This window comes from Myotis davidii, unplaced genomic scaffold, assembly GCF_000327345.1.
Source record: "Myotis davidii unplaced genomic scaffold, ASM32734v1 scaffold651, whole genome shotgun sequence".
In the NCBI taxonomy this organism is placed as follows: domain Eukaryota; kingdom Metazoa; phylum Chordata; class Mammalia; order Chiroptera; family Vespertilionidae; genus Myotis; species Myotis davidii.
Genome location: NW_006283994.1, coordinates 1165882 through 1187910, shown reverse-complemented (window position 1 = coordinate 1187910; position 22029 = coordinate 1165882). Strand labels below are relative to the sequence as shown.

Genomic DNA, 22029 nt, shown 5'->3' with positions numbered 1-22029 from the left:
TCAGGAGGCGGGGGGCCCCGCCCCTGATCTGGGTGGGGGGCCTATCAGGGACCAGACCAGCCAGGGGGAGGGGCCGCGGGAGGTTGGGGGTTGCCTATAGGGACCCCATCCAGCTGGTTGGTTGGCCACCGCAGTGTGCATCATATTGTCCGGCCGTTCCGCCGTTTGGGTCACTTGGCTTTTATATATATAGATTATTATCATTATTATTATTATTATTATTATTACTAATCCTCACCCAAGAATATTTTTCCCATTGATCGAGAGAAACATATCAATTGGTTCCCTCCTGCACGAGTTCCAACCAGAGCCCAGGAAGGGGAGGAGCCTATAACCGAGGTACATGCCCTTGATCGGAATAGAATCTGGGACCCTTTGGTCTGCAGGCCAATGCTCTATTCGCTGAGCCAAACCAGCTAGGGCTACAAACTCATTTCAATAAAACACCCGTCTATATGTGGTGGGAAATGAACAAATACTTCTCGCCCCTCTTGGTTTTAGTAGTTAGTTTCCTTTCATTGTTGGAGCAGACTCAATGTGTATTTGAAGGAGTGACCCACTAGATAGGCATCTGGAACTTAGTTGAACTTCTGAGAAAGAGGAAATCAGACTGGAAGTCTTGCTGGCCTCTTTTCCGGTCTCAGAACATCCCTGGCTCCCGTCAGATCAGACGTTGGAGCCCCGGAGGTTTTGTTTGTCCACTGTTCTCTGAGCAGACTGGGCAGCAGCCAGCGTGCCAGACTTGACCATGAAAGCTGCGCTGGAGCCATGTGCTTGGTGTGGATGTGCTCAGATAGCATTCTGGCGTGAGGCTACGCTGTTGGTCCCCATGGGCGGGCAGGCCAGGACCTGCGGGAGCGCAGATGAGTTTCTGTGCCTGAGAACTGAGTCGGGAAGTTCTGAGCCTGGACACCCACGTAATTAAATCCGGCCTTCAAGACCCATGCAAATCGGAGAAGGCGTCCATTGCTCTTCCTGGTCACTTCTCCCTTCTCCCAAAACACCCAACAGAGGTTCCTTCCTTCTCTGTTGGGAAGTAAGTGAGGACGTTCTCCTCCCTCTGACCTCCCTCACACATGTCTTTCATTTCGTCAGATACCTCTAACCTATTCGGAAACAGTGGGGCCAAGACGTTCGGTGGCTTTGCCAGCTCGTCGTTTGGAGAGCAGAAACCTGCTGGCACCTTCAGCGCTGGAGGAGGAAGCGTGGCATCTCAAGGCTTCGGGTTCTCCTCTCCAAATAAGACAGGTACTGCGGTCCTGCCGCTGAGGTCGCGTCGTATGAGCTCAGATGCAGAGATGCTGGAAGGAGGGAGCTCTCTGCAGAGGCTCTCGAGGGAGTAGGATTGGCGCGTGGATGAAGTGACTCCCACTTTATTTGTATTTTTATTGAGCATCTACTATGTTCCTCACACTGTTCTAGGTCTCCTGAGAAATGTTAAACAGCACAGAATGCATATTCTGTAACCCTTAAGAGAACTTAGAGTCTTCTTGGGGAAGAAAACTTAAACATTTAGCAAGTGCAGGTTGACCAAAGTAAGGGAACACAGAAGAAAGTGATCACTAAAATGTAAACATGAAAGTGTCCTGAGTCGCTCATTTGCTTGGTACCCATTGCCTGTCGCAGGCCGAACAGACTATTTAACTTCTGTCCGTATCATTTTGCCTTCTTTCCCAGTCACTTGTTTTTTGTTTTTAATTGAGCATAATAAACAAATACATTAGATATACAGTACATGTACATATACAATATTAAATATTCACATATCATGAGTTAATTTTCACAGTTGGAAAATACCCATGTAATCAAGAATAAAGAACATTGCCAGCACTACTTCTTATCCCAGCATTACTTTTACAGTATACATTTGTGAATGGTGACTTTTTATAATCATGCATTGCATTTACAATTAAAATTTTTAAAGAACATTGTATATTTAGACACAAAAACATATTTCGTTTCTGTCGGCTGCCTCCTCTGTCCCATTTCTGTTTCTGGGATCTGCATGGGTCTGCCTTCCTGCCCCTGTTGCATGGACGTTGTGTGAAAGGATTTGTTTTAAGGCACAAGGCAAAGGAAGAATGTTTGCTGAGAAAGCGGTTCCTTTAGGCAGGCTCCCAGGGGTGAGCGGCAGGACACTCCCTCGCGCAGATGTGTGGGAGATTGAAATTCCGCCAGTGCCAGGAGAAGGTCCCACCTGCGGACCAGATGTGTAGGTGGCTCAGGATCCCACCTGGGGACCAGATGTGAAGGTGGCTCAGGATCCCACCTGGGGACCAGATGTGAAGGTGGCTCAGGATCCCACCTGGGGACCAGATGTGAAGGTGGCTCAGGATCCCACCTGGGGACCAGATGTGAAGGTGGCTCAGGATCCCACCAGGGGACCAGATGTGAAGGTGGCTCAGGATCGCACCTGGGGACCAGATGTGAAGGTGGCTCAGGATCCCACCTGGGGACCAGATGTGTAGGTGGCTCAGGACACCACCTGGGGACCAGATGCGTAGGTGGCTCAGGATCCCACCTGGGGACCAGATGCATAGGTGGCTCAGGATCCCACCTGGGGACCAGATGTGGGTGACTCAGAGGATCCCACCTGGGGACCAGATGTGAAGGTGGCTCAGGATCTGGGGACCACATGTGTAGGTGGCTCAGGATCCCATCTGGGGACCACATGTGTAGGTGGCTCAGGATCCCATCTGGGGACCACATGTGTAGGTGGCTCAGCCTCCCACCTGGGGACCAGATGCGTAGGTGGCTCTGACTCAGGACCGCCCCCGTTAGCATCTGGAATCCACCGCTTGGAGCACAGTCGCTGTGTTTTCCATAATGCTCTGTGCACCTTTCCTCAGGCCTGTGGCCCGGCAGGTTTGCCTAGTGCCCGTTTTGGATGCTCTTTTCCTAGAATTTAAGATGGACAAAAAATGGGCATTGCAGCTCTATTTTGCCCAACCTTCCTGGCAGTGAATGATTTAAAAATGAAAGGTCTACAAATTCATTCTTCATTACCAGGCAAATACTATTTGACTAAGAGATTTTAGTTCATTAATTATCAAGACTTTTTTTAGGGAACCTGATAATGTTTTCTTTGGTATGTTTTTCTTAAATATTGTCTCTTATCCTGGGATCAGGTTGTTGATTGGAGAATCTGATGCTTGTAATTTTTCAATCTTAAAGAAAATGTACCTCCCTTTCAGAATATCTTTTTCTACTTGATTTTTTGCCCCATGAAACCACCTAGTTCGAGGACTGGAACAGAGAAAGCCACCAGGCAAATACATGAGCTGAGTGAGCGCGTGACCAGGAAGGGAAAGTGCGGGTGGGAAAGCCTGCTCTCCTGCTTCAAGACTTCGGGAGCTGCATCCGTTTCAGGGAGCTGCTTCCGTAGGAGAGGTGCCTCCTTTCATCAGCGAGGCTGCTTTCTGCCAAGGGGCCAGCCTTCCTTGACTGCTGGTTTGAAGGCATCTCTGAAAAATTCCAAAAGTGCCCATCCTCCCGCCCAACGATTGCATTCGGAACTGTGCTGCTGGAGATACTGGGGGGGTGGGGGGACAGGAGGAGGGACAGGCTGAAAATGACCGGCTGCCATCCCAGTCCATGGGGCTCACCCCGCTGCTCCTGTGCCAGAGTTGCTGGGTTAGTGGCAGGGGGGGAAGGGGAGCGCACATACTGGTTAGGTGCTGGGTGGTCTTTGAGTCACTCAGCCTTGTTCTAGTCCCAGCTGCACCATTTACCTGCTGGCTAGACTCAGACACGGGACATATCTTCACAGCCTCAGTTTGCTCACCTGTGAAGTAGGGATTCCAGGTTTTTGGGATGGATTAAAGCAGACTGTTCTACAGTAGCTGGCATGTGAAGGGCCGTCAGTAAAACAGATATTTCAGTGTCATTGATTATTAGTACATTTCTGTTTCTTCAGGGGAAGAAAATCGTGAAAATAAGGCATCTAATAAAATCAAACCCCGCGAGTCGATCTTCAGAAATAAGACCAGGATGACTGTTCTCTTCCTGGCGCACTTAGCCGTGACCTGGGCGTGGGGAAGTGTGTGCGCTTGTGCGGTGTGTGTTCATCTCCTCTCCCCCTGCAGTTTACTTTCTGTATCATTGTGACTTCTCATTTTTCACTCCCCTTCCACCAAGAAGCCAGCATAATATGGAGTGCAAGGCACTAGACCCAGCCCCCAGCGTGTGTCTAGGAAGAGAGTGTAACTGGATCTGTGGTCAGTCCTAAATAATTCAGCGGCAGGGTTTTTAGTGCTTTTTCTTTTCCAGTCTATTATATTTGTAACCCAACAGTGCCCATTAGCATAGCTTGGAATTTCACTCAAGGTTTTAAAAGTCAGGATGTTAACCCAAATGTGAGCCTTAGCAAAAAGTTCTTCTCAGTGGAGCAGCCACTACAAATGGTCCACCGGCAAATAACGGCGGAAAGAACAGCAAGCTAGACCTGCAGCTGCCCGGCCCTCCCGCTCCAGGGGCAGAGGCTTGTGGTGGGATTGAGGCCGGCTGACCCTCTCAGCAGATGCGCGGTGGGCTTCACTTTCTGAAAGAGGCGGGAAGAAGCCAGGTCCCCTCCAGCTGCTTGCGCCTCGGCCGCCATCATTCCCTTCAGCGTGTGGCTACAGGTCAATACTCATTTTAAGAAATATTCCCCCTTAAGGCACGTTTCTTGTACATTTTGTTCATTTCATTCAGCAGACTCTCACTGAGGGTCTCTGGATAGCCAAGAAGGATTTCAACAGTGTCTCGGGGGTTGGGGACCCTGCCCGGGCAGAAAGGACAGTCAGGGAAGGACAGTCCTCTTCCCGTCTGCTGGCATCTCGGCCAGCCCAGCGGCCACCGGGCATGCCTGACCCTTTTCTGTGGGTGGCCGCCCGCCAGCCTGTGTTCCGTGAGCACAGACCGGGCCTGTGAAGGGGGCCCTGCGCAGACGCTTAGCCGCTCACTCTGCTGGGCCGGTGGCCGTGTGAGCACAGCTGGACACTGTGTGACCACTGTCCTGCGGCAGCCCTCCTCCCAGGAAGCAATGCGGGTGCTGCTTTATGGGGGGCAGTTCCTGACCCCAGAGAGGAAGCATTTCAAAAATTCTTCTGGACACAGAGAGAGAGAGATGGTGGTGAGAGACGGGAGAGCCATTAGCCGTAAATAAATAAAAGGCCTGGCTGAGCGCCGGCGCCGAGCCGCTCACCTCGGCTGTCTCCCATTCGTTCTCCCCGAGAGAGACTCGGGCATCCGAGGCTGTGCCTCCTGCGGTGCTGAGTGATCCCTGTCTGTCATCTCTGGCCGCGGGGCAGGCATTGAAGTTTCTGAGGACGGTTTCACCATGAGGCGTCTCCACACAGTGCACCCAGCAGGAAGGGACCGGAAACGCGCCATGTTGGTTCCGGGTGTCCATCTGATTTGACAAGACTTGGAGCTGACAGGCCCAGCTTACCTCTGGGAGGGACCGGGGAGCTCAAGGCAAATAGGGGGTCTGCGGGGTTCTTAGAATTCCAGGGAGCTCTCCCGAGCAGACCCCAGACCTCTGCTCGAGCTGGAGGGAGGCGGCTTGGTGGCCGGTTTGCTTTGGGTTTAATTGGCATTTTGCTGCTAGAAGGGGTGTTGCCCTTTGCTGGAGGTCTTTGTTTGGATTCTAACGTATTTTCCCTTTTTTCTTCCTCTTTTGATTTGGTTTCTCACTGCTCATTGTCTTCTCTTCCTGTCTCCTCCTTTCTCCCTGTTCTGTTTGTTTGCCTCTGTTTTGCTCAGGTGGCTTCGGTGCTGCTCCAGTGTTTGGCAGCCCTCCTACTTTTGGGGGATCCCCTGGGTTTGGAGGGGTGCCAGCATTCGGTTCAGCCCCAGCCTTTACAAGCCCTCTGGGCTCGACGGGAGGCAAAGTGTTCGGAGAGGGTACTGCAGCCGCCAGCGCAGGAGGATTCGGGTAAGCGCCCAGGGAGGGGACCCAGGGACCCCACAAGCTCTGGCTGAGCCACCGTGTGGAGCAGGGCTAACGGGGGCCGGCTGAAGGTTCCAGTGTGACGTCCCCAAGGAGCCATGGCTGTGCCCTTGGTGCGGGCCCTGGTCTCTGGCCCCACAGACATCGGAGGAGTCCTCGCTGCTGTTTGAGAGAGGCCGTCTTAGCGGCGGGAGTGGGCAGTGAGGACAGGGCCGCGCTGCTCGTGCGTGTAGGTGACACCTCACCTCGGCGTGAGAAGCAGACAGGGTCAAGGTCCAGGGAGTAGGCGAATAAATGGGGCAGGGGATGTCGATAAATGGGAAATGCTGAAATGGTGGAATAAAATTGAAGAATTATTGAAGACAGAAAGAGCAAAATATGTAGTACTGCTTCATTTCCAAGCGACCTGCAGTGTCCAGACAGGCACAGGACTCACTGGACAAGCTGGATTGCGTCTCGTGGGCCTGTCATTGTTCCCCGAAGCAGAGGTGCTTGCCCTGGGCTCTGGCTGCTGGTTCATACCAAGCATGTGCCCTTGATTCGTGTGCCGTGCAGCCTGAGACCATGAGGCTGCCTGAGGCTCGGCCGCAGGGGCAGCTGGCGCTGACTGTCGGTTCCTCCCTGGCCCAGGTTTGGCAGCAACAGCAGCACCACGTCCTTTGGCACCCTCGCTGGTCAGAACGCGCCCACCTTCGGGTCGCTGTCCCAGCAGACTTCGGGCTTCGGGACCCAGAGCGGGGGCTTCTCCGGCTTCGGATCGGGCACAGGAGGTAGGCAGGCAGCAGATACCCCTCGCCAAAGAGATGAGCGGTTTACCCGGCTTTCGTTGTCTTGTCAAAGCTGGAAGTGCTTGAAGGGCAGGGTGTGGGGGCTTTTGGTTTTGAGAACATTGTTTTCTAGGTTTAAAATAGACTTACAACATTGTGTCATTTTTTACTAAATATTTCTCAAAATTTGAGAACGCAAGATAATAATCATCTCACTAGATACTGGTTCAGAAATCCAAGCCAGCAAACAAACAATAAGGTGTAGAGACCTTTTTCACGAAACGCCTTTCATTTCGTTAACGCCCTGCTGCTTCAGGGCTGGAGCGTCCATGCTCTGCTTCTGTCTGTGCCACACACTGCGGCTCAGAAGCCGGCGCCCTGACTCTTGTGCAGATAAGACACTAAACTCCAGGGGCACTTGCCCAGCAGTGAGCCGCAGAGCCAGGCCCAGCCCCCCGGGCCTGCTTCTCTGGCCTCACGGAGAGGAGGAAGCACGTGGGTGGGAATGGAGAGAGAGCGCACTTTGCTAACAGAATGGGTCTGTGTGTCACGGTGGGGCTGCGTGAGGGGGCCCGACCAGAGACCCTCTGCCCACCCCAGCGGGGAGGAGGGAGGAGCCCTGGGGACATGAGCCAGCCCACCTTCCTGCCCAGCCTGCAGGAGGCGTTCCGTGGGGGTGAAGGGAGGGGGTCTGGCCGAGGGTCCACCTTGGTCTTTCAAGTGTATGTGTGTTTTAACTTCCCCCTGTCCATCTTTTCCAGGATTCAGCTTTGGATCATCGAACTCGTAAGTATCTCCAGTTTTGAGTCATTAATAGGATGGAAGAGTATGTGGCCTGGGAAAATACCGGACCACTCGGTTTGCTCTGTGTGTACACTCTTCCTGTTTAAAAGCTTATCCTGGAAGCATGGGGCTCTGCAGCAGGTTCGGGCTTTTGTGGATTTGCCCATCTTGTCAGGGATGTGGCAGGAGGTGCCAGGTCGCGCCTTGTCCAGGGCCATGTGCAAGAGAGGGAGGGGCCTTCCGGTCAGCAGAGCCTGGAAGGCAGGACTGGGTTCCAGGCCCAGTAGCCTTACTTTGTGATCATCAGTCTGCTTCGGTGGAGAATTGGATGACAGTGAACATTCAGGGCCTGGACTTGGCGCACAGGCAGTCGCGTGCCGGAAGCTGACCTGCCTCCCCGCCCTTCTTTGCAGGTCTGTCCAGGGCTTTGGTGGCTGGAGAAGCTGAGTGGGTGTCGTGCTCCTCGTCACTGAGCAGCAGCCTTGAAAGCGGACATTCCCGGTGGCACACCAGACAGACAGAAACACCTCGGCAGATGCACTTGGTCTTATTTCATGTTGCTTATTCCCCCCTCTGCCCCTCTTATTAAACTGTTTGGTTTGTTTGCATACAAAATGTAAGTGGGGGGTTTTTGTCTTCATTTTTTAAAACATATTTTTATTGATTTCAGAGAGGAAAGGAGAGGGGAAGAGAGAGAGAAATACCAATGATGAGAGAATCATTGATCAGCTGCCTCCTGCACACCCCCCACTGGGGATCGAGCCCACAACCTGGCCATGTGCCGTGACCTCCTGGTTCATAAGTTGATGCTCAGCCACTGAGCCACACCCACTGGGCTGTAAGTGGGTTTTTCAGGTCGCAGTCAAGGACAGAGGTCTCCTTGTGGCTCTGAGAAGCTGGTGCACCTTCCCTTGGCCAGGAGGACGACTTCAAGGACAAGCACGGGTGTCAGCCAGTCTCCCCGTCTGCTCAGACCCAGGGCTCCGCACAGGAAAGAGACCGATGGCCGCTTGTCACCTTCCAAGGCAATAACTCGTATCCTCCTGTGTCCTTTTTGCTGTTGAGTATCGGGACCCTCGGTGCCAGCTTTTTGACTGGGTGGCGGGGAGAAACTCACGCAGGCGCCAGCGGAGTTTCGGAAGAGGTTGTAGCACCTTAGAGGTTAGGTAGCCGGGAGGCAGACCTGGAACAGACCAGTGCGCTGATGCCTGCGGGGCTGTGCTTGCGCAGGCCCAGCTCATCTATTGGCCCTTAGCGCCGTGTGTCCCACAGCTGATGTCTTCTGCTCCGGAGGAGAGGCAGGCGGGTGATTGAGAAGACAGCCTTTATCTCCGTAAGTGATGGTGACATTGGTCCACACATTGGCCCCCTGTTAACCACAGGGCGGTGACCCTGCGCAGGCCCGGGGTTGAGGAGTCATGCTACTTCCTGGTGTCACAGCAGAGTGTTGGCAAGGCCGGCCCAGAGGTCCGACCTTCAGTCTCCACAGTGCCTGTCGGGCGGGGTCTCAGGTCTGGGCTAGTTCCTTTCTTAGGCGGCGATATTGCAGTGGCTGACAAGGGCCCCCTCACAGCAAAGTAGGTGTGGGCTCCCGTTATCTGTCCGCCCAGAACATGCCGCGCTTCGTCTGTGCTTGTTAGCAGGGAGCATTGGAAAGGGCAGTTGTTCATCTCACACACTGGGAAACTAAAATGCTGAAGTGTTTTACTGACGGTTCACGTTGGGGAAGGTGAGACTCACCGAGGCCCATGAGCGCAGCCTGGCTGCTAGTCCCGCTCTGCTGTGGGGTCTGACTCCACGACGGCACTGGGCGCTGAGTGCAGGCTGTTCCTCCCGCAGAGGAGTGCTGCGCACCCAGGGCCCCGGCGGACGCAGCCTGCTCTGTGGGGGTCCCCACTGTTATCACCTCGGGCAGTGATGGTGAACCTTTTGAGCTCGGCGTGTCAGCATTTTGAAAAACCCTAACTTAACTCTGGTGCCGTGTCACATATAGAAGTTTTTTTATATTTGCAACTATAGTAAAACAAAGACATATTTTTGATTTATTTTATATATTTAAATGCCATTTAACAAAGAAAAATCAACCAAAAAAATGGGTTCGCGTGTCACCTCTGACACACGTGTCATAGGTTCGCCATCACTGACCTAGGGCATCTGCCTCATTCAAAGAGCGTGACCTCCGGAGTTTAGCGTGTGCCCTTTTGTCTGTGTGGCACTGAAGAGCCTGCCCCCACCTGTTCTCACGAGGCCCCGCAGCCATGGAGCAGGGGGCGGTGCCTGGGACGCGCACAGCCAGGCACGGGCTGTTCCTGCACGTGGAGCTCCCAGGTCTACACAGGAGCAGTCCTGAGACAAAGGGACTGGAATTTTGATGGGCAGCTCATGATGAGGCCGCGCTTGAAAGGGAGCACTGTGACTGGTGCCTTCTGCCTTGGTGTGTCGTCCTGTCGACCGACACTCAGGCCGAGCCAGTCTCCTGCCTGTCTGTCTCCCCCGGAGGCACTTTTTTATAAATAGAAGCTGGTTCGGCCTAAACCCTTGACCTCAAATTCTCTGCCTTAATCCTCCATCGAGGTGGCATGTGGCAGTGCTCCACAGCCCGTATCAGCTGTGCGCGGCCGATAACGCCCAGCACGCACCCTCAGCGGGGAATGCGGTGCTGGCGTGGGAGCCCTCTCCGCTCCTTTTTTGGGGTCGATTACACTGGTAGGTGGCAGGGGTCATCTCAGAGCGCAGCCAGCCTGCAGCCCCTGAAACCCAAGCTTCTGGGTGTGCGCCGGGAATGCGCCGCGGCTCCAGCCTGCCCCGGGAGGAGCCTTTCCCTGAGGGGGTGGGCAGGGCTGGGGTGAGTGGGGGCTGGGCCCCGTAAGGAGAAGGGACCACAGCTGCTCAGGGCCGCAGTCACAGTTGGCTTCACTGTGTCTCTTGAGTAACTCGGGAAAGGCAGGAAGGAAAGGGGGTGGCGGTTTAAGGAGCTGGTGGTTTTGCTTGGCTTTTCTAGATGTAAACGTTGTGTGTTCATAATCGGTGCCTCTGATGGCAGCAGGACAGAGGCCAGGAGTCGGGTTTCCCAGGCACAGGAAGAGCCCACATGACACATGGGCGTGGTCATGTCCCCTTCATGCCAGTGCACCTGCAGCGGTCCCCTTAGCCCGGCCCGCTCGGATTGGCCTGCTGCACGCCTTCAGTTCTGCTTTCTCCAGAGGCGTTTCAGGTCAGGCCTTCCGGGAAGGACGTGCAGGACCCTACCCCTCAGTAGCTCTGAGACAGAACCAGGCACTGGGCCTCCTCCTGTGAGAGCTTTTCCTTCGGGGTGAGATGGAGACTGGAGCACAGCCGGGCAGGGTAAGGGTGGGGGTGAGGGTGGGCAAAGTGAGCATCTGGCCCCATGTGGGTGAGTTCACACCTTACAGGACCTTGCCCTGCATCTGGGCAAACAGCCCTTGGGGGCATCTTCCCCCTGGTGGTGGCCCCTTGTCCAACACAGAGCCCGTGGTGAGGGGTCAGCCCTGGCCGCAGCGATGACGCAGGAGCGCTCACGTCTGGGGTTCTGATCCAGCGGCGCTGGGTGGGGCCCTCGAATCTGTGTGCGGGACCAGCTTTGCAGGTGATTCTGGTGCAGATGGTCCGGGGCCACACTGTGAGGCCTTGACCACAGTCACTGTGACTCCATCCCCCGATTCTGAGAGTCGGACGCCCATGGACATAATTATTTTGCCACTAACCCAGGGAAAGGACCTTCCTGAAACTTAAGTGGGACACAGAGTTTCACTTCAGCTGTCCTTGGGCACCTGCTCAAGAACATAGGTGAAAGCACAGGTGGCTGTCCCCTCCTGCCCTTCAGACAGCTCTGCAGGCCTCCTGGGAAGTGTCCCCACCCTGGCCAGCCTCCATCCTTCGGGACAGTACTGTGGGGGGAGGAGTGACCCTGTGTCCGCCAGCCTGGCTCCCAGTTCTCCTTCCCCCAACCCCCAGGTTCGTCAGCTCGTGGGCTCCCGTCCACAGTTCCCCATGGACACCTGACTGGTGCTGTCGGCATCTGCTGGTTCTTACACCCCTCGTTCCTGTTGCACGGAGAGCAGGGTCGCTGCTCTCCCTCCTTCCTCGCCCCGGTTGTTCCTTCGTCGCTCATGCGTGGACAGAGCAGTTGGCCTGAGGTGGTTTTAGCCCTAACCCCGGCTGGCTTCAGTGTTTCCTACGGGAGTTTATTCTGAGCCAGAACTAATGGGCTCCCTGCTCACACAAGTTGGGGAAAGAACGGACAGAACAAAAATTAATAGCTCTTTACTGAAGACTCCTTAGAGTCTTTAATATCCATGTGTGCTTCGTCCATCAATGAAGGGAAGTCGCTGCCATTTCCAAATCGTTCTGACCTGCACCTGTCCTGCTGGCACCAGTTCCTCGGGAACAGCTTGTCACTGGGGTCGCCGGGCAGAAGCACCACTTCCTCCCACAGGCTGTGTCTAGCACATCCCTCCCTGTGCCGTCACCCTGGGGCAGTGCGGGTGTGAGCTGCGCGGGCCCACTCACATGCGGAGTCCAGTGGCCCACGCAGGTCAGCCGTGTACGGGTCAGCCGTGTTTTTGAGCCTCGGGAAACTGCGGATCTGGGGGCTGACTTCAGTGGCAGCCGTGATCGCACCCCGAGCCCGTGTGTTCGATTGCAATGGTGGTGGTTCACTGGGTGATCCTTCGCGCCAGATACTGTCCATCCTAAGTTCTTCTCGCACATTTTCACATTCGACCTACACGCGAGATGCCATAACTCACATCTTCCGTGAGCGCGGGAGGCTGAGAATGAGTGGTTTGCTGAGTCTCGAGCCAGGTAGTGGTGGAGCCAGAGGGAGCCCGGGCTGTCCACACCCCTGCCCTCTGCTCGGCCGGCCACCCCGCCTTCCCCAAGGTCATCATTCATCTTAGAAGAGATACCGGGCCACTGGCACCAGGGACTCTGCTGAGCCCTCACACACAGCTGTCCTGTCCACCCGTGAAAGTGAGCTGACCGTGGACATGGACCACAGCAAATGTTCCGCCCATCGTGTAGATTTTGCCCCCATCCTGCTGGCTCCAGCCCTGTACGTGGTCATTGTCTGTCTAAACCGCAACCCCAGGAGGGAGGGGCAGAGGCTGAGTCTGTGTAGCAACATGGGGTGTGCACGCCCCACACACAGATGGGCCTGCCAGCTTTCCGGTGAGGGAATCGGGTCTGGAGGAAGCAGCTGGCTGCACGCCCTCGGCCGTCTAATCCCCTCCTTCCTCTGCGCTCTCTTCCCGGGTCTGGCTTGAGGTTTTCCAGTCCCACAGGAGGTCAGACCACCGTGCCATTGTTCAGCCCCTCTCTGCTTATAAATAGAACCCCATCCATTCCGCAGCCCTGGCCGGAGATTCTCCACATTGTTGTCAGCCCTGGACCGCCAGCTGCAAAGAAAGGGCCTCCATCAGGGAGGGGTGGCAGGCGGGCCGGCAGCACGCTGCAGTGGTGCCCGCTCCCCTCACATGTCCCTCCAGCACTGTCCGCCATCTCCTTGTGGCCAGAGCAGAAGCAAAGTGCTTCCCAACCCTCCGAGGCTGTGACAGCCGTGCCTAGGCTGGGCCGTCCTCCTGGGAATCCTCACCATGGCCTGCGGGTCACACGTGCGGTCCCCCTGCCTCTCCTGCCCCCTCTCGCCGTCCTCTCCAGTCCCTGGGCACTTGCTCTGCTCCTCCAGTGGCCTGTCTGGCCTCAGCCTCGGCCCAGTGCCCCGCACGCTCCCCTGCTCGTCCTGCAGTCAGTGTAGATCACTCCCTTGCCCACCGCCTCCCTGGGCTGCCTGCCCTGCTCCGCTCCAGCAGCTTCGGTCCGTTCTCCCGCCTCGTTATGTGTGTGACTGGTTGTTTGATTTGTTTGTCTGATCTGCCCCTCCCCCCAGACAGTCCGCTCCATGAGGGCAGGCACCACGTCAGCCTTGTCTCTCAGCCCTGGTGGCTCCAGGACAGCAAGAGGCAGGACCTGTGGGATAGATGCCCCCCTGAAATGACTACCAGACCCCCACCCTGGCCGGAGTTTCTCAGTGGTTAGTGTCGGCCTGGGCACAGGAGGGTCATGGGTTTGATTCCCAGTCAAGTGCACATATCTGGGATGCAGGTTCAATCCCCGCCCCTAATCTGGGTGCATGTGGGACGCAATTGATCAATGTCTCTCACATCCATGTCTCTCTCTCCCCCATGCCCCTTCCTTCACTCTCTCTAAAAATCAATGGGAAATATATCCTTACTCCTTGGTAGAAGATTTTTTTTTAATATATATTTTTATTGATTTCAGAGAGGAAGGGAAAGGGAGAGAAACATCAATGATGAGAGAGAATCATTGATGTGCTGCCTCCTGCACACTCCCCACTGGGGATTGAGCCAGCAACCCCGCCTGTGCCCTTGCTCAGAATCAAACCCAGGACCCTTCAGTCCGCAGGCTGATGCTCTATCCGCTGAGCCAAACCAGTTAGTGCGGTGGAAGATTAAAAAAAAAAAAAGCCAGACCCCATCAGGAGATGATGAGGAGGTGGGGGCAGAGCTTTTACAGATGGTTCAAGGGCATGGAGCCAGCCCATCACACCAGGGCCACAGCAAGGCCAGCGTAGAGCCAGACCCCGGGCTGACCCAGACCTCCCGGCAGTGGCCTCTGGTTCTCACCAGCCCAGGGAGGCGCTAGCTTGCAGCCGGAGCAGCTGTCTGTGGCTCACAGTGGGTGATGAGCACCAACTGGACACAGACCCAGGGACGAGGCTATCCTCCACCACTTACCAGCTGGAACAGGTGCCCGTGGCCCAAGCTAAAACAGGGCCAGTGCCACAGCTCGGGGCAGGTATGCGCAGGGCGCGGCAGAGTGCCTGGCACAGGCACGGCCTGCTCACAGGTGGCTTCCCTGGCTCGAGCGGACAAGCCCCAGCGCCCCTGCCCTGAGTCCACGCTCACAGTGTTTTCACCAAGCAGCACTCACTTCAGGACCCGGACACCTCCTCCCCCAGGAGGGACGCCCTCGGGCAGGGCTAGCGCAGGGAGAGGACCCCTTGCACCCTGGCCTGTGGCAGGTTTCTCCCTGTAGGCAAGAACAGCCACGCATGCTCACTCCCCCTCCCCGTCTTGCCATCCCCCAGCTCTCCAGCTGGCCGAGGGGTGCCCAGCGAGGAGCAGGAAGGGCCACATGCCGGGTTTGAGTCACTGGCTGCAGCTGACGGAAGGGGCTGTGTGAGCGGATGGAGCAGCTTGTCACCCGCCAATATTGTCAGAGCATTTAGAATCCTGAAGTCTTGCATGTTTGCTTTTCAGTTTCATTCTCTGTGTTTTAGGAAACCAGCATTTGCCCCTGCGAAGGTAAATGAAACTTACAATTATGTCACAAGGTTCTGCATGTGGTAATTTGAGGGGGCAGCCTGGGTTCCTCCCCTGGGCCCAGAGGGAGCGCCTCTCTTTCTCAAATGGCAACAATTGCTCTGAGCCGATTCCTGGCCTGGACTCGGGCTTCAGGCAGCTGACCTGGCTGAGCCCTGACGCGTGTCTATAGGGACTTCTTTTTCACGTTGAGCCGTTCTGGAAAGAATAAACATCGTCTCAGAGACATTCAAGCCAAGTGGTGCTCGGACTCTGCTGTGTGGGGGCCAGTGCCGCTGTCCAGAAGCACTTGCCCCCACGCCGGCCCCCTGGCAGCACGCATGCACCTCGTGCCTTCTCCTGGCGGCCGGGGTCCGGCTGTCACAGCCACGCACACTCACCCAGGCCTTTCCTCACCACGTGTGTTGGCTGTGAGCTGTGTGTTCAGGGAGGCAAAGCTGGCCCGGGTGGGAATTAAAGAAGCCCAGCGTTTTAGGGCTGAAGGTCATCTTGTTTGATTTCCTCCTTAAATATAGAAAGGAGCCCTCGCCGGTTTAGCTCAGTGGATGGAGCATCAGTCTGTGGACTGAAGGGTCCCAGGTTTGATTCTGGCAAAGGGCACAGGCCCGGGTTGTGGGCTCGATCCCCAGTGGGGGGCATGCAGGAGGCAGCCGATAAATGATTCTCTCTCATCATTGATATTTCTCTCTCTCTTCCTCTCCGAAATCAATAAAGAAATACATTAATATATATATAAAGGAATTGAGACCCAAAGGGGGGAAGGAATTGTTTATTGGTTAAGACCATGGATATGCCTTGGTTTGGGTCCTGTCCTTGCTGTGTGATCTCAGGCCAGTCACTTAACCTCTCTGAGCCCCAGTTTCATTTCTGTAAAAAGGGGGAATGGCACTACATTCATCTAGATCTGTTTGTTGATACTGAGAGTCATGAATAAGCAAGTCCTGTTGTCTGGATGTCACGGTGGCATTAGGCCTGAGAAGTCTAGTCCGATATAAACGCCAGCCCAGCGCCCTCACTCTCAGGCAACCCGTGTGTGATTAACGCCGAGCACACCCCTATACTTCTCCAAGTCCACCAGGCGGCCGGGCCAGGTGTGCGTGTCCTGGCTTCGGGTTGGGAAACGGGCGTGCGAGGTCAGGAGGCCAGCGGGCCTCACTCCGCAAGTCAAGTGGCCGCCAAGAATAGCACGGGCCCTCACTATGCCACTCGCAGTAAACACCCCGCGTGCTGCCCTTTGTCTGTTGGATTGGAAAGGGACCATAAATATGAGTCAAGGCCAAGCCAGTGGAGGAACTGACCCTGTCTGCATCTCACTCCCAGGGACAAGGGGGCAGGCCCTGCCTGGCGGAGCGGGCGGCAGCGCCAGGACCCGTGTCAGTCGTGTGAGTCTGCCTCTCGGACACAGGCTCGGATGGAGCTCATTTGCTGGGCTGTGTGCTGGCATCTAATAGTTCCCATCGGCCAGTGCCAACGGGCTGTGCGCCTCTTCAGCGTCACTCTAGGCCCTCTGCCCCGCAGTTAGCTGGGAGAATCGGGGTGTGGAAGGGCCGGGTGGTCTCAGAAAAAGCAGTGACCGAGCAGGCACATGAGGGCTGTTGGAAACCAGCCCAGCTCTGCAGCTTCCCAGTTGCGTGACCTTTAGCAAGTCCTTTGACCCTTCCTGAGAGTCCGTTTCCTGGTCTGTAAAAGGGGCACCACACCACGCGATGTGACGGATGGTGACCCGAAAGGGCCGCGGCCTCGCCGGCACTCCGTTTGGAAGGCAGGCTGTGGCTGGCTCCCGGGGCACCTGCTTCTCCCAGACGTCCCGGGGCAGGTGGGCGACCCCGCCCAGACAGCAGGCTCTCCCCGGTCCCGGCTCCTGCGGCAGCTGGCTGGGTCTGGTGTCTGTTTCGTCCCAGTCTGGGATTTCTAAATTTAACCTGCTATCAGCCGGAGAGGCTGGAGGGCTTCCACCGTGAGGAAAGGCCACTCGGAATCCACTTTACTCGCAACCCCTCCCTGCACAGGCCCCTCCCACCCAAATGTCACCCATGTGCAGCTGCCATCCTGGTGCCCTTGCTCAGCTGCGTGGCTGCAAGAGGTGGGGTGCCCGCGCCTCTGGGGCTTTGTCCCGCTGTGACCCAGCTCAGCTTCTCCTGCCGGCAAAGCTTGCACCCGTTCCCTGCTCACACTCATGCATGTACACACACACCCCGCGCTCTCTCGCGGGCAGAGCTCAGGAGCCGACTCCACAACCAAAAGCCAAACTGCAGCAGTGACTGCACCACCCATGAGCCTTCTGGGCGGAGGGCGGCCAGCGGATCCTGTTATGCAATTTCCTGCTGCCCTGGCTCCGATCCGGAGGCAGAAGGCAGGATGCCGCTAGGCTCCTGCAGGGTGGGACCCAGAGGAGAAACCCGATCCCCGATGCCCAGTGAATGGGCAGTGCCCGGCGGGCGAGCCTATGGCCTGCAGTGGCCAGGCAGCCCTTCCTCAGAGGCAATGCGCCCAGCTCACTGTGGGCAAGAACTGACTACACCCGGGGGCAGGTGCGGGGAGAAAGGCATTTCCTGCCCTGGGAGCCCAGGAGGGAGCGAGCCGAAGGCCTGGGGCCTGCCTGTAACAGTCACTGGGACTGAGCACCCAACGCATGCACCACAGTGTCTGGGCTTTGGGGCCTGAGTTCCAATCCTGGACCTACTCTTCCCACGGGCACAGCCTTCGGCAGCTTCTCCCCTTCACTCTCCCTCAGTTTCCTCATCTTTGAAATGGGGATCCTGGTAACCCCCGGAGGTCGTGAGGACTCTTAGTTAACACCTGGACACCACAGCGGGGTGTTCTGGCCCCACCAGCTAGGAGCAGGCTGCTCAGAGAGCCCGTGTCCCATGCAAGGGAGGTGGGGCTCAGTCCCCAAGCTCCCCGCCTCTGCCCTTTCATAGGAAAGTCTGATTAGAAGACAGGATGAACTGCAGGACTCAGCATCCGTGCAGCCCCCCACCCCCCATCACACACACACACACACACACACACACACCCCACATCCCACATCGGCTGCTCGCTGAGGGCCGGGCAGAGCCACCTTCTGGATCCCGTGGCCCAGCAGCTCCCTCCTTAGGAGGACAGGTCTGCAGGTCTGTACACTCACCCCGTTCATGTGGGATCCTACTGTTTGCCAAAAAACCAAGCTGCCCCCAGCCCTGGCCCCACCCAAGCCTGCCCCCTCCTCCCCACAGGGACCAGCCAGGGCGCTGGTGAGGACCGAGGTCCGGGATGGCAGCGTTGGCATTGAGTGGCCTGCCCCTCCTGGGGTCCCCCTGGCCCTGAGCACAAGCCCCACAGATGCCCCCAAATTACGGCACCAGCAACCCCACAATGAACCGCCACTTCAGAAACATCCAGACCCTGGCCAGCCCTACTTTAAAATGACACTTTATTTCTCTTTGTGAATATTTTTGTTTTTTTTAAAGGTTCGTTTTACATTTTCTTCAAGAGTCTGTGCCTCCTGGTAAGTGCACTGGTTTGCTTCACAGTAGTCTCCACGGTCCTTATTGCTGGGCCAGTGTCCATACGGGGGGACACAGGGGCCTGGGGACCCGGCCAGAAGCCCGGCCTGTGCTCCCGACAGGAGGGGGAGCGCCCTTGGCCGGCCCTGCAGCCTCTCAGGGTCTTGGGCAAGGCCAGGTGGCAGGGAGGGGTCGGGAGTGGGTGAGCGGGGACCAGACATGCAGGGGCCCAGGCAGAGGCAGGGGAGCCGGGCCTGCCCTCCACGGGAAGGCGCTGACCCCAGCCCACAGGCTTGCTCCCCTTCTCCAAGTCCGAGTTGGAGGGATTCTGCCCCCAAACAGCTCAGACCCCCCTGCTGTTCTTTCCACCTCCACCCTCCACCCCAGTGAGAATCCCTCCGCCGTGACCGCCAGGGCCCATTCTCCGTTGTAGTACAAGAAAGACCTGAGTGCAGAGAAGGGCCCTCCACCACGGGGCCAGGAGGCACCACGGTACCTCCCGTCTCGGGGAGCTGGGACCCAGCACTCCCCGCCCTCACCTCCAGGCGGGGCTCACACCCCCCCAGGGGAACCAGCAGCTCCGGGGAAGGCTCCCCAAGCACCAAGCGGTTTGCAATCCAGTTGTCCCAGGATAGCTGCGCGCCTGTCAGGAGTGGGGCTCAGGAGAAGGACTGGATGGACGGTGAGCACCCCTGAATAAATACACTGTCACGTGGGTAATGACGGAGAGAGGACTAGGTGACCGATGCCTCCTGTGTGGTCACTGGGGCTCCTACAAGTGGCTCGTGTGCAGAAATGATCATTTTTCTCAGCTGACGGTTTTCTGTGCTTGATTATTACTAGTTTGAATGCCGGGCCTGGGTGATGGAGCTGTGGGCTTGGCAAGCTTGGAGGAAGAGGGGCTTCAGCGGGGCACCCCCCACAGCTCCTGCAAGCAGCCTTCAAGGCAGACATCGCTAAGAAAGCGTGGTGTCCCTGGGGACCGAGTCCTGGGACTCCGGGTGCCCAGGCCGAGGGGAGGGTGGCCCTCAAAGGCTGGCACACTGTCCCAGACCAGCCTCCACTGCGCTCCGACGCCGCTCAACCCTGGGCCTGGGTTACTTCCTAGGACAGGCTGCGGGCCCAGCACGCCTTGTGTTCCCTCCATGGCTCCCTCCAGCGCTGTGTTCAGATGTCCCCTGAGAAGAAGCCTGGAGGGCAAGGGGTGCCTTCCTCTTACCTGCCAACTAGAGCTAAACCTGGGCCCCCACCCCCACCCCCGCGGCATTTGAGACCAATGTGGATGGGAAGGAAAAGGCGTACTGAGTGAGATGCGGGGGCAGACCCCCAGGGGGCGATGGTGCTGGGCACAGAGGGCAGAAATGCCCGGGGCTCCACCCGCAGCTCCCAGGACCCTCCCTCTCTCCACGACCCACCAGCAAGGCAAGGCTGCGGGGAAGAGAGGAGAGGGCAGCCCCAGCAGAGCCACCTGGACAGGGGACAGGGGACGGAGGACGGAGGAGTTGGGGGTTCCCCCTGGGGCTCTTTAGGCAGCGTCTGTCTGTGGTTTTGTTGCTGCTGAAACACAAGAATAAGCCGCTGGTTTTAGGTCTGTGTCCCTGCCTCTGTCCCAAGATGCCTGGGAGGAGGGGCTCAGGAAGTCTCTCTCCTCCGGACCCAACCCCTCCCCAACCCCCCGGCAGGAGATGAAAGTCCAGTGGAAGAGAGATCCTGCTTTAGGTCCGTTCCAGTGGTTTTCCTTTCAATTCAGCTTAAGGCAAAAGTTTGGCAAAGCAAGTCTACATAAGGCCGCGTGAGGGAGGGCGGGGACGGGGAGCACGTGGGAGGGCCCGGCACCCCCAGTCAGTAAGAGCGGGCCTGTCACTCATCAGCTCCCCCTCCTCCCGCCCGCACCTCCTAGAGAGGCGTCTAAAGAAAAAGGACTGAAAGCAGTTGTGTGGGCATCTGCTGCAGGTGAATGAAACTGAGGAGAGGAGAGGAGGGGAGACCCCAGGGACCTGAGGGCGCACCTGCGGTTCACCTTACTCTGTCCCGCTGGTCCCCCCTTCCCGCGAGGCAGCGGCTCATCAGAGAGGGCAGAGGCCATCGGGCGTGCGCACAGTGAGACCCCGCGGGACAAGGTAGAACGGTTGTATTTTGCTGGATGCTGGGCGTCCTCGTGGGGCTGCTGGAGCGGTCTCAGGGCTGGGGTCGCGGCGCCCCGGCCGCTGCTACCGGTGCTTGGGCGGGATCACCACCAGCGGCTGCCCGTACTTGGGCCGCCACATGAGGACCTGAGCGTCGTTGGCATTGGGCTTGACCAGTGGTCCTGGGCGAGGGGCTCCCGCAGGCGGGCGCGCTGGCCCAGGGGCCGGCTGGGGTTCACCTCGATGCTGAGCTGCATGCGCCAGTGCAGCGTCTGCAGGATGATCATGTCGTTGGTGGAGGTGTTGGCGGCCACCAGCCACGTGGTGAAGCTCTGGTCCCGGTAGATGTTGGTCAGCCTGGCCACGTTGCTCTCGCTGACGGGCACGGCCCACGTGACGCTGGGGTAGAAGTTGTCGTTCATGCTGATGATGAACTTGGAGTCCCTCTTGGTGGGGCCCACGATGGTGCACGTCTCCGTGGTGTTGCCGTACCAGGGGTAGTTCACCCCGTCCGAGTCGCTGATGGCCTCGATCTTGCCCTCCAGCAGGTCTGGGAGCTCCCAGCTGGACCTGCGGGCGGGAAGGCAGTGTGCTCAGCGGCCGCCCACAGGCCTCCTGCCGCCCCTGCCCGGGGGCTCACTCCCGGGGGGACAGACAGTAAAGAGACATCCGACCTCATGGCGGCGAACAGGGGCTCCCCCAGCATCACCCCCCTCAAAACCCACTGTTCTCTTGCATCGTCTCGAATCGGTCTCCCCCTGAAACCACTGCTGTCCCACCAGCTCCCGGCTGGGCTGCGGGAAGCCCGAGGGGATGGGGAACAGGAAGGAGAGCCCTGCCCCGCTGTGCCAGCTGCTGTTGGGACGGCCACGTGGGACCGTGGCTGAGGCAGAGGCAGAGGCACCGAGAGGCTGGGCCCCTTAGCGCGTCAGGGGGCCTGCACGCAGATGCCGGCTGCCCGCCCCTCTGGTCCATGACTTTCTCTTGCTGTAAAGGCCACACCTCAGAGCCCAGTGGCCACGGGCACATCTGGGATGAATCCTGGCCCCTCCACTGACCAGTGCATGAGCTGGGGCAAGGCCTGCCCCCTGAGCTTCGGTGCCCTCACCTGTGAAAGGGCGAGCTTCCGGCCCCTCCTCCTAGCACGGACCTCAGGTGTACAACCAGCACCCAGGACCCTCTGCTTAGGACAGTGGTTCTCAACCTTCTGGCCCTTTAAGTACAGTTCCTCATGTGGTGACCCAACCATACAATGATTTTCATTGCTACTTCATAACTGTCATGTTGCTACTGTTATGAATCGTCATGTAAATATCTGATATGCAGGATGGTCTTAGGCGACCCCTGTGAAAGGGTCGTTCGACCGCCAAAGGGGTCGCGACCCACAGGTTGAGAACCGCTGGCTTAGGGGCTGGCCTCTCACCTCCGTGTCTCCTCTCCCTCATGGGAGTCTGGGCTCCCAGGCCCTCCCCCAGGCCACAGCAAGCACCTGAGGCTTCCTGGGACCCAGCTGCCCCTTCCTCCCCTCGCCCCCTTCCTTTCTGTTCACGCCTGCCCAGAAGAGGAAGCACC

The 22029-nt window shown here is 57.4% G+C and overlaps 2 protein-coding genes and 1 long non-coding RNA gene across 3 annotated transcripts in view; 2 read left to right on the top strand and 1 right to left on the bottom strand.

Annotated features, from left to right (window-relative positions):
- The window catches only part of LOC102757084 (nuclear pore complex protein Nup214), a 15225-nt gene extending 7123 nt beyond the window's left edge, over nt 1–8102 (top strand). The window contains exons 2-6 of the mRNA XM_006754185.2: nt 1096–1248; nt 5746–5917; nt 6563–6702; nt 7461–7485; nt 7896–8102. Coding sequence (XP_006754248.1) covers nt 1096–1248; nt 5746–5917; nt 6563–6702; nt 7461–7485; nt 7896–7929 — 524 coding nt within the window. The 3' untranslated portion in view covers nt 7930–8102. The remainder of the gene's footprint in view (nt 1–1095; nt 1249–5745; nt 5918–6562; nt 6703–7460; nt 7486–7895) is intronic.
- A 164-nt stretch (nt 8103–8266) lies between these two features.
- Nucleotides 8267–22029, top strand: part of LOC107184110 — a 16571-nt gene continuing 2808 nt past the window's right edge. Inside the window, exons 1-2 of the long non-coding RNA XR_001514929.1 lie at nt 8267–8517; nt 8755–8815. This is a non-coding gene — a long non-coding RNA (uncharacterized LOC107184110). The remainder of the gene's footprint in view (nt 8518–8754; nt 8816–22029) is intronic.
- Nucleotides 18242–22029, bottom strand: part of FAM78A (family with sequence similarity 78 member A) — a 29797-nt gene continuing 26009 nt past the window's right edge. The window contains exon 3 of the mRNA XM_006754183.2: nt 18242–21027. Coding sequence (XP_006754246.2) covers nt 20562–21027 — 466 coding nt within the window. The 3' untranslated portion in view covers nt 18242–20561. The remainder of the gene's footprint in view (nt 21028–22029) is intronic.